Below are 12,111 nucleotides of genomic sequence, written 5' to 3'. Positions count from 1 at the left end.
CGTTGGAAATCAGGGGTAGTCTTAGTCCTCAGTTGTTTAAAATTAGGTTGTTTAGAAATATTTTAAATGCACAAATTAGCTTTTTAGGTATAATTATTATTATTATTATTATTATTATTATTATTATTATTATTATTATTTTATCAGCAGCAAGAAGACTATTACATGTTAAACAAAAATTTTTTTAATAAAAAACAAGTTTCCAAGAAAACTAAATTAACAGTATATAAAACCACGTAAATCCCCACATTAATATATGGAGCCGAGACATGGTCTCTGACCTCCAAACATAAGAGTCAACTACAAGCCATGGAAATGAGATACTGTATTTTAGAAGAATAGAAGGAAAAACTAGAAGAGATAGAATACGGAACCAAACAATAAGGCTAGGTCTGGGAATTGATCCTCTCGTAGAACAGATAAAATTATTACAATTAAGGTGGTTTGGACATCTGGCTAGAGTGAACAATGATAGATACCCAAAAATAGCGTGGCAAGTTAGAATGGAGGGAAAAAGACCTAAAGGAAGACCGAGGCAGACCTGGGAACAAGGAATCCAAGATACCATGCAGGAGAGAGGGATCGAATGGAAAGAGACAAGGTCCATTGCTCAGTACCGTGAGAGATGGAAGGCTCTTTGTAAAACCTCTACACCAGGTGGTAGAAGAGGATCGACTAAGTAAGTAAGTAAGTATTATTATTTTAAAGTTAATACTGGTTGTGTATATGTATTCAATCTCTCTTTTTTACTTTATTATGTTTACTAGCCGTACCCGTGCGCTCCGCTGCACCCGTTAGAAATAAATATAAAGTAATTACATAATTAAAATAGGACATTGATCTAGGGAACATTCGTGTTTGATATAAGGATAAATCGTTTATTATGTTACTTAATTTAAATTGTATTTGCATAATTAAAATGCGATCATTTTGATCCAGAGACCACTCATTTGGTCATAAAAATTATTTTAGGAAATACAGGAAACGAATGTACAGAATAGCCTATCAAGGTTTCTGTGTATAAGAAACTATTTTAATCTTACTGTCCTCGATTCACTCTGAAGTTACTGTAATAACATTATAGCATTATGTCCATCTAGAGAAACTATACTTTCCAATCGTGAATTAATAATTAATTATACAAATCGGTTAATTTAGCTTCCGATATTACTTCATACAAACACAGAAACATTCTCTGCAGGCTATCTTTCATAGCTTTCGAGTGTTCCTGTCCGAGGCCCCTTATAGACGAAGTAATTTGTTTTTTAATTCATTACACGGCCTTAGATGGCAGTTACTTTAATTTTAAAACTCATTTATCTCATTAAATATCAGTCCTATCAAAATTTTTCAAGGAATAAAACTTATTGGAAATTATTTTTAAAGAAACTTTTGTTATGTAACATGTTTCACAAAAATCAATAATAAGCGAAATATTTCGATTTACTTAATTCCGGCCCCCTTGCAACCCCCATTTTAAATAATGTATTTTGAATGCCATATAGCCTAAAATCTAAGTTACAACGAACTTAATTTATATTCCAATTTTCATCGAAATCCGTTCAGCCATTATCGCGTGAAAAGGTAACAAACATACATACAGACAGACAGACAGACAGACAGACAGACATAGAAACAAAAATTTCAAAAAAGCGATTTTCGGTTTCAGGGTGATTAATTATATATGTTAGGACCAATTATTTTTAGAAAATCGAAAATTACCAGAAACATTTCGGCTACAGATTTATTATTAGTATAGATTATTATTTTTAAGTTAATATTTGTATACCGGTATGTATTTTTCTGTATGTGATTTGATCCTGGTTGAGTGGAAGAGAAGGCCTGATGGCCTTAACTCTGCCAGGGAAAATAAAACTATTATTATTATTATTATTATTATTATTATTATTATTATTATTATATCATGAAAATAATCATGATGATGATTATTATTATTATTATTATTGTAATGGTGATTTCTTACAGACATAAGGAACTTTATAACGGTTGACAAGCCACATTACGTCATTACAATCAGACCTTACACATTAACAGTACGAACAAACTAAACGGAAAGAAAACTTGGTGCTGTCGACTAATTCTATTCTTCCCACACGTGTCTTTACGGCCCAACCAAGTCCCACTGAGTTACGAGCAGAAGCCAATATTGCAACTGTCACTATAAATCCAAAGCTTTTATAATAGGCACAAGATATATTGTGAGGTTTTTTAATCATGTCTCTTGTTAATAAATATTTATACGTAGTGAAATTGAAGTTTGTTATCGTGTGAATAATTGTTGGGTTACGCAACATGCAGTGGATCGACTCCGCGTGCTGGAGAAGACTTATCGATCGCCGTATTAACAATGTTTCGCACGCTCGTGCTACTTCTACAAACTGGCTGGCGAGAAGTGAGAACCGGTGCAGTAAATCGCTATTGGGCGTGGCAACTCATCTGTCCAGACATTGTTTCTTTTAATTAACGGCAACACTCTTTTTCCGTTCCCCGCGCAGAATTGGCCGAAGAGGGCAGTGCTTCACATGTCCGGAAACACGGATAAAGGCCGGAGATTCTCTATCCTCTGCTCACAAACTGTTACACTACAGTATATCAAGTTTCACGATTATCGTGTGTGTAGGTCAGGGTTACACGATGTAAGCGGATACTAGAAATTTATCATCATTTGATTACTAAATTTGCTCTCATTCTAACATAATTATATTCACTGCATCAATTACATATAGGCCTATCTATTACGGTCATGAAACATTGCCAGAATGTAGCAAAATTTCTCAGTATGGCAAGTATTAAGCGGTGTCTTTTTTATTTTAGTAGGTTATTTTACGACGCTTTATCAACATCTAAGGTTATTTAGCGTCTGAATGAGATGAAGGTGACAATGCCGGTGAAATGAGTCGGGGTCCAGCACCGAAAGTTACCCAGCATTTGCTCGTATTGGGTTGAGGGAAAAACCCGGAAAAAACCTCAAGCAGGTATCTTGCCCCGACCGGGAATCGAACCCGGGCCACCTGGTTTCGCTACCAGACGCGCTGACCATTACTCCACAGGTTAAGTGGTGTCAATCTTATGGTTGGGAGCAGGTTAATAGGGATATCTTATGCGAATCTTTACCGTTAGATGGCAGGGGCGTTCCATGTGGCACAACATATTGTAGGGCTATATTATGTTACATGCTACAGTTGATTACGTTCTCCCGTATGTTGGTTTGCTGTGCGTGTCAAAATTATACTTACATTAATTTGTATAATCTAGTATAATTTAATTTCATTCAGTAGGCTATTTTCTTACCTCATAATTTATTTTAAATTACAATAAATAATAGCGATTCTCCTTACGAGATAGATGGGGAACTCTGCAGTATGGAGAATATACTGTAAATACGAGTAAATTGAATGTATATGAATCTAAACGAGAACTCTGAGAACGAGGTGCACGAATAAAAAAAAAATAGGAACTTTGTCGAAGATGAATACTGCCTTTATAATCATTAGTATTGGAAGTACCAAAAGCGAAAAATAGGATATGCAGCCAGCAATATGTTATATATATATATATATATATATATATATATTATCGGGCTTGAATTCCTCGTATTTTTTCTCTAGTTACAGAGAGATCAAATGCAATTTTTAATAGGATGATAAAATATGATCATAGTAGTATCACGATTATTCGTGAGTTTAGCAGTTTTAAGGACATGCAGTCTTGAATATGTAGGATAATTTTGGAAATTTGAAATTAAAACATGGTTTTTAATAGTTAGCCTACATTAAAGGCATTATTCACGAAATGGATTTTTGGAGTCAAAGTTCCCTTACTTTATTATTTTATACATAGACTATATTATTTATAGGCCTATCTATTGTTTTTCACTGCGGATATTCCTGGATAATAATCATCTCAGTTATTCGAGAGTATACTGTAGGCCTAGTATCGTTCCATTGTAAAATGCAAGTGTAAACTTCGGAGACTTCTACAAGTACTGGATATAATCTAAGTTAACATAGCTTGCTGTCGAGGTTGCATATATTTTTGTTACAATTTTTTTTACCCTCTTCCAAAATTAAACTGTACCAGCAATTTCTTACTTGAAGTAGTTATTTTGTTTAATATTGAGGCGCAATTTAATTAGTTATATTTTTTTTAAGGTTGAAAGCATATATTCAGAATCTTTCGGGACGTGATTGAAGGCAAAAAGCTTTCTCTGGTTTTACATATAGGAACACAACAAAAAAATTTTCGTTTTAGTTGTTTTTAAGAGTATTTAATATACTAATACACTACGTAAATCCTCAATGTTTATATACTGGAAAACAAATGCACACGCAAAGCGCATCCCTCAAAGAACACGCGCGCTACCTGTTGGTGCTAGTTCAGGATATCCCTATTGTGATTTCCCGGTCTCTGACAGAGTCAAAAACCCTGATAGAACTGATATGTAACCCTTGCGGTGAATTTCGGTGAAGTCCGGAGGACCTAATTAGTCAAAACCCGTACTATATAGAACACAGGGTGCGGAAAACACTGTAAAAATTTCATTGATTCAATAGTTCCAGACAAAAATGCACCTAAGTTTCAAATGTTAACTTATGGAAAACTCCATTAAAAAAAAAAAGAGGATGTATGAATTACATGCCAAATTTAAAGAGACCATTTAAAGGGTTTATCTGCAGAAATACCCCTCATAATATTTATATTATTTTAAAGTGCAAGTATTGTAGCCTACTTTAAAAAAAACACACAAAATAAAAAAATCGTATTTTTGACCAATAATCATTACCTGGTTCCCTTAAAAAAATTCTGTTTCTAACTTGTATCGTATTCTTGGAGATCATATTCAACGACTGGCCAAATTGTTCGTCTCACTGTCTTAAAACATTGTTTACCTGAGTTTCAAGCAAATAACATTTAACAATATACGTTTTTTTTTTCTGTAAAAATACGATGCAGATGTTTTATTATTGAAAGGACGAAGCTACAGTACACTGCCTGTTTTTTATATTAAAAACTACAATTTATTCAAAGGAAAGTGAAAATTAAATAATAAAAATTAAATGAATGTGAAAATTAAATAATAAAAATTAAATGAATTTTGTTGTTCTATTATGAATGTGACAGGATTAGTCCGACCCTATATAATCTGAATTCTGTCTGACGTCTATCTAGTGAAGAAGTTTGAAAGTGACCAGAGGACAAACCTTCACAAGAATACAAGGCCCAAAAAAAGATTATAGTCCTATTTTTATTAATCCTTACCAGACCCATAACGAGAAAAGAATACTGAAACTGTACTTCACAATATTGAATTCTCTCGTACTTCATTTACATGCATAGACACATCCTGGTTTGCGAAATACAGTGACCAGCGAAATACGCTTTTCACATCCAAAGTCGAAGGACACTCAATTAGGAGGAAACAACTGTCTTCCGACTACGCTATCTCGACACAAAATTGCCATTTAAGTACAAACTTTCACCAAGATGTTACAAAAAAAAAAAGAGTTAATTGCAATGACGAGAAGGTTGGTCCTTTACTACACTATAAAGAACGAGAGCTGAAGACCTGATAATGCACATTCATGAACTACGTTATGTCATCTGTAATAATGCATTGCTTGCAACTTCTATAACTTTAACACAGCGTAATCGTCGTGGGAAGAAATATCTGGCAGCTGTTACATAGCAATGTACTGTAACGCTTCATGGACTTCAATACGCGTTGTTGCACGAACAGGGTTCTGGAATTCAGAAAAAACCTCAAATTCAAATTCTTCTTCTTGTGGTCAAAGCAAAAATTAGGCCCCCAGAACCCGTTCCGAGGCTCAGTGGCAAGCTTTTTCCTCCCCTTCAACTACTGTTTCGTGGAGAATGTACTTAAATGTTACTTGTGATAATCTTTAAATAAGGATTCCCAGTCGTTTTTTCCGAATCCATTTTTCTCAGACTTTCTACGATCTTGAAACGTACGTTCATTTTCCAATATTTAAGGGGAGGAGATGGTATTTTTTGGTAAAAAATGAGTTAATTAAAAAAATTCTTTAAAATACTCTACGATATGTGTGGAATGCATAGCATATTATTTTGTGGGTATTTGTGCCCTTATCAGATGTTGAGACGCCATTTTTAAACTTCCTGCATTATGGATTTTTAAATCACTCGCCTCCTTTTATTGCTGTTTCCGGTAAATTGAGTTAAAAAAAAAATCTTAAAATACTCTTTGATATGTGTGGAATGCATTGCATAACATTTCGTGGGTATTTGTGCCCTTATCGGATGTTGAGACGCCACTTTTAAACTTCCTGCGCTATGAATTTTTAAATCACTCGCTCCCTTTTATCGGTTTACGGTAACTTCATTTTTTTGCTACATTGCCAGACAAAGATAGATATAATTTCTGAACTATTAAAGATACATGCATGAAATTCAGAACACACATTCTTTAGGCTATTAGGAAACTTTTCTCTGTAACAGAATTTTGTTAACTGATTTCATTTTAAAACTACGTCCATTTGTTTGCAAGAAAGGAAATCAGAAAAGTGTTATTAAATTGTAATTGTTTATTTTACAAACGTAGGGACTAATATCAAAATTCTGTTACAGACAGTTTGTAGAGCATTCTTTTGCAAGTACATTGCAAAAAACTGGATGAATCTACCTTTAAAAATGAATTAGATATATCGGTTTTAGTAAAATCCTGCATGGGTATATTTTTTGTTCAAATCTGGGCCTCCAAATAATTTTTTTTTTCCAAAATATTTATTTTTGGTTGAATTGCTACAGCTATGAACTCTATATATATATATATATATATATATATATATATATATATAAATTAATATTTTACACCAAATAGGAAAGAAGTTTTAAAAAATATCATCCTCTCCCCTTAAAATCAAATTTCAGATCAAAAACCTAGTAACCAAATCCCTTTCAACACACAATGGACAAGATGTAGTTCGTAACACTGCAATTGTCCACCGTTGTGAAGTGACGATTCGTATGTCTGACCGTGAAACAGACATGTGTGCAGATATATATATATATATATTTGAAATTAGAAGAATCCGATGGTATTTGTAATTTTTATTCATGTTTAGGCCTATATGCCTTAAAATACCGCAAAAACTAAAATTTTACAAGCTTTTTCTTTGGGTCGATAATCGAAAATAATTATAGATGATAGTGTAGACACGCGTATTAAACACTTTCTGAAAGAATTAGCACAATCGGTTGGAATTTATAGATTTTATTAACGCTAATACAAATCGCGTTTTCAGCTCGAGAATCGAAAGATTTTCCCAATTGGAAGTCATACACTAACAAACTTATGTTTTTCTGCACGCGACCATGAAACTTTTGACATATGTGTGCAGACACACGAATTTAATATATATTTTTAAGAAATTAGGAGAATCCGATTGTATTTGTAATTTTTATTTATGTTTGTGTAATATTTATTCATGTTTATATGCCTTAAAATCCCGCAAAAAATACGTTTTTAGGTCGAGAAACGAAAGATTTTCGCAATTGGAAGTCATGCAGTAACAAACTTATGTTTTTCTGCACGCGGCCATGAAACTTTTGAAAGACATGTGTGCAGACACACGAATTTAATTTTTAAGAAATTAGAAGATAAATTTTTTCGAACTTTTTCTTTGTGTCGATAATCAAAAATAATGATAGATAACGGTGTAGACACGCGTATTAAACACTTTCTGAAAGAATTAGCACAATCGGTTGGAATTTATAGATTTTATTAACGTTTATACAAATCGCGTTTTTAGCTCGAGAAACGAAAGATTTTCCCAATTGGAAGTCATGCACTAACAAACGTATGTTTTTCTGCATGCGACCATGAAACGTGGGTCAACTCCTGGTTCGTACAAGTTCCCTGGTTGACATTCGCTCCATTTACGGTATTTTTCTCATGAAAGCTGATCAACTATGTATGAAAAAGCTTAAAGCAACGTATGAACATGCTTTCTTTGAACATTTATGGTTGATGAAGAATGCAATGTACATAGGAGGGGTTAATTTTGCGTTGTATAATTTCGTTCCGCTCTCCCGGATGAGTATGTATTGCTACGCCAGACGTTGCACACAACATTGTAAGTGGCGTTTAATTGCAGTGTTATCTTTATTTAGTTTATTTTACGACTCTTTATCAAATGCTACGGTTATCTAGTATCGGAGTGAGATAAAGGTGATAATGCCGTCGAAAAGACTCTAGAGTCCAGCGCGGAAAGTTACCGAGCATTTGTTCTTAATGGGTTGAAGGAAAACCCCGGAAAAACACTCGTTGAACAGAATCGTCTGCGAAATCAAAACATTTTGATAGTTTTTATAACAAATACTGAAAAGGTTGTTACGCCAACGATACTTTTTAAACTATCATATCGTTAGGTACTTAATTATTTCAAACCACATAAAGAAATCCATACATATATGAATAAAATAAATAAATAAATGGAACTGTTGAAAAGTTAGAGTTAATAAGAATCTGTAACGGCTAGAATAGATCTGGAAGGAAACAGATGTAGCAAATTTGTATAAATACAAATAAATTATTTGAACATTGGGCCTCTGGGATCCAACACGGGTCTACTCGAATACGTGATCGGAATATTAAGACTGATTATTTACTGACAGAAACAATGTTGTGTACTCACAACTTGTCTTCTTGGTGAGCTTTCTGCTGCGCCTCAGTGTAGAGGGCGCGCGATGAATACTCGGTTTGGCCAGGTACTTGACGTTCTTGCGAGCGGACTTCTTCCTGCGAACAGGACGACGCCGAGGAACGGGGGAGACCCCCAGAGGAACGTATGTCTCATTTTCAGTCTCACTGTCACTATCCGGAGGCAAAGCAATCGCCAGTTCCTCCTCCGTGAACCGATCGTCCAAATCCAACGGTGGTTCAGTATCTACTCGCTCGTTAAAATCACCGGATATACACTCGTACAGACCCTCATCCTCGTCTTCGTCCTCATAGAAGTTGACAGACGCCACAGTTGTGTCTCTGGGCGAGCAGTAATCACGAATCTCCTGCACCTCGTAACGTCGCGGTGGATGAGATTTCTTCATGCTGGAGGTGGGTTTTCTCTTTTCGGGAGGAACAAAAATCATCGGATCCAGCTTTAGGGACTTGAGGGACCTGGGCGGACGGCTGACCACTACCTGATACATGTCTGATTTAGCCGTGCCGCCGTTGGACTTCTTCCTATTACGCCCCGAACTGCGTCCGCCATTCTTTTTCTTCCTGCTACTACTCCTACGAACGGATCCTCTGCGCGAGTCAGTGGCCTTGGCGGCGCCGCTCGTCCTTTTGAAGTAGCCGTCCCTACTGACACTGGGCTTAGGTTTCACAGTCTTTTTCTTGCGGAAGAAGCCCGCACCCCCACCCCCAGCACCAGAAGCAGACGAAGTAAAGTCTGTAAGTTTGGGTATGGAGATCGAGAACGAGAATCCGGAGTCCTTGCTGGAGCAGATAGGATCGGCGGAATCGCGAGAGGATAGTGTTTTGCTGGTGGAATTTGTCTGAGTGGACGACGACAGCGTCCTGCTGATGAGGGATGTGTTTGGCACAACGAATGGTGTGGGAGACATGGCTCTTATGGGGTAGTTGTGGAAGCGCCTGCTGCAATGCATGTGGTCCTCACGCCGTTCCTTGAGCGCGCTATCCAGGGAGTGATGTGCTCTCCTGCCATTGGCACCGGAGTCTGCGCCGCCAGCACAGGACGGGGAGGGCAGCCGTGGCAGTTCCAAGCTGCGAGGCGCCATGGCGAGTGGGGCATCCATCCAGATGCGTCCCAAACTAACACTGAGCGCCGAATCAGTCCTGCTGCCTCCACATTCTTCTCCCTTCGGATCCAACACTAACGACGATGGCGGTGGAGACGGCCTGAACCTTCTCCGGGTGAAAATGGGCGACCTCTCAAATCTGAGAATTTCCACCGATGAAGAATCCGTGCACACGCTATTCTTCTTCCTAGGAGGCGGCGTAGGAGCTCTACCGTCCAAGGATGAGATGACCCTGCTGGAGGACTTGTTACTGCTGCTGATGCATATCTCGACCGACGGGGCGTTCTCGGCCTTCATTCCACGAATCCACTGGTTGTAGCCGATTACCAGGGATTCGGGACCGTCGTCTAGAACGGCCGAATTTACCACCAGAGGCTGCTTCGCCGAATTCGACTCGGGTTGATTAACCGCGATCTTGGTGACCTGGCTCGCCTGCTGCAGATGTTTAGATTTCCCTCTATCCAAGTAGTTTCTTTTAATCGATATCCTTCTGAAGGAATCGCTCCGTTTGAAGGACGATTCTGCTCGGTCCTTCTTCTTCCGGCCTCCGCCCATGAGCCGACGTAAATTTTCAAACGTTATTGGCTTCATGATTGGCTAAACCTTCCCTGCCTTGTACCTATCTGTAGCACATCGTCACCGCGGAGTCAGAATCCTCCCCCACACTAATGCGGCGCAAGCCGTTACACCTCACATGTAAGCACCACCAACAAACAATGCGGGAAATAGAAACATTCAGCTACGACAAGATGCAGCGACGATGGGCGCGGGGGTGAATACCCTTGGCGGCCCCGCATCGTGAGGGCATTACCATCTGATGCTGGGGCGACAGCGAAGCCCCTCGGGCGATCACTTGCATCGCCGTTTCAGCCTACAACACGCTGAGGAGCTCCGCTGCACTCGAAGAGACGCAGATTAACACACACGACTCCGAAACACACAGATTCACAAACCACGACGGACACAATCATTGTTATCACTGAAAACACTGCACAGATCACTTGCACACCAGCACCACCGCACAGCGGACCTGCCTCGCCCGCAACTCTGAGCTAACTGTTTGAGGAGCGGCGTGCAGGCTGGTGAAAGCTGTGCTCGCTCCGACCAACACTGGCGGACTACCTGTCTGTCGACCGAACCAAGCGAGCAGCACAGCAACCTTCAAGCGGCTCTATCTTTGGGGCTCGCCGAGTCATCCTTCATTGCCTAATCGCCGAGGCTTGGGGCCACTCTTGTTTTCATCGCAAAACAGTTAAAAAAAAAAAAACAAACAAACACGAGCTTAGCAATTTTGCTTCCTCTTCATCGCGACATCGATCGTTTACATACAATAATTGATACCTGCAGTTAGCCTACAAAGCCTGAAGTCTGAAATTCATAACAGACGTCTAATAATTATGTACTGAATCTCCTTCCAGGTCGAACAGGAAAATACGAGTATATTATTGTACATATACACTGTAGATTTGACATCTTATCTTAATATATATTCCTTTTCGGTTAGAAAATGACGATAAAACTATCCCTACAAGCACTACTACTACTACTATAATAATAATAATAATAATAATAATAATAATAATAATAATAATAATAGCAATAATATATACAGTGATAAATCCCGCATAATATTAAGTCTATAGTAATTTAACAATTTAAATTCCAAGTAGCCTAATTCAAAGGCATCTAAAATAAATCTTGTAAATTTCTCTCTAAATCACTTCGGCGAACAACCAAGTGTCTTCCAGAAAGATTGCATGTATAGTCTGGGTCAGCTTACTTCATACCCTAAGGATGAAACCTAACCATTTTTCCCCCATTACTACATATGCTAGTGGATTGTGGTGATTTTCTAGTTTGCCAACTTCGTTTCGAATTTCAATACTGACAAATGCTACAAATGGTAGTAATTTTGTAACTAGTATGTTGGCAGCTGAGACAAATATTGACAATATTTGTCGCTACTGGAGTTGAAATTGAAATTGTACTAGATTTCTGAGCCTGTTACTGGAAACTAGTGAAATTTAAACATAGGAATTAATATCAGTATTAATATTAATACATAATAGTTATTTTATGTGTTGCGTTGTGGTTATAATTAAAGACTATAGCCAGGTAAGTTTTCGGAGTTAGTACTAATAATAATTTCATGTGGTTAAACAAAATACATTTTTAGGTTAGGTCTCGTGAGTCAATTGTTTAGTCAAACCAATGAATTTCGTATTTCCAGACAGAATACTAGACATGTTGATCCTTTTCTCGTATAGTTTGCCTACGAAAATATGTTAC

The 12,111-nt window shown here is 37.5% G+C and overlaps 1 protein-coding gene across 13 annotated transcripts in view; it reads right to left on the bottom strand.

Moving 5' to 3' along the window:
* DIP2 (disco-interacting protein 2) overlaps positions 1–10,948 on the bottom strand; it is a 686,249-nt gene extending 675,301 nt beyond the window's left edge. For 9 of the 13 annotated variants that reach the window (XM_069833532.1, XM_069833554.1, XM_069833546.1 and 6 more), the window contains exon 1: positions 8,694–10,948. In XM_069833532.1, the coding sequence (XP_069689633.1) occupies positions 8,694–10,413 (1,720 nt within the window). In that variant the 5' untranslated portion in view covers positions 10,414–10,948. The remainder of the gene's footprint in view (positions 1–8,693) is intronic. The other 4 variants (XM_069833603.1, XM_069833609.1, XM_069833595.1 and 1 more) reach the window with 1 other exon arrangement.
* Positions 10,949–12,111: the final 1,163 nt, after the last annotated feature.

Source organism: Periplaneta americana, chromosome 1 (genome assembly GCF_040183065.1).
Source record: "Periplaneta americana isolate PAMFEO1 chromosome 1, P.americana_PAMFEO1_priV1, whole genome shotgun sequence".
Classification (NCBI taxonomy): Eukaryota; Metazoa; Arthropoda; class Insecta; order Blattodea; family Blattidae; genus Periplaneta; species Periplaneta americana.
Note: the sequence above shows the minus strand (reverse complement) of the source record. Positions and strands in the feature narration are given on the sequence as shown.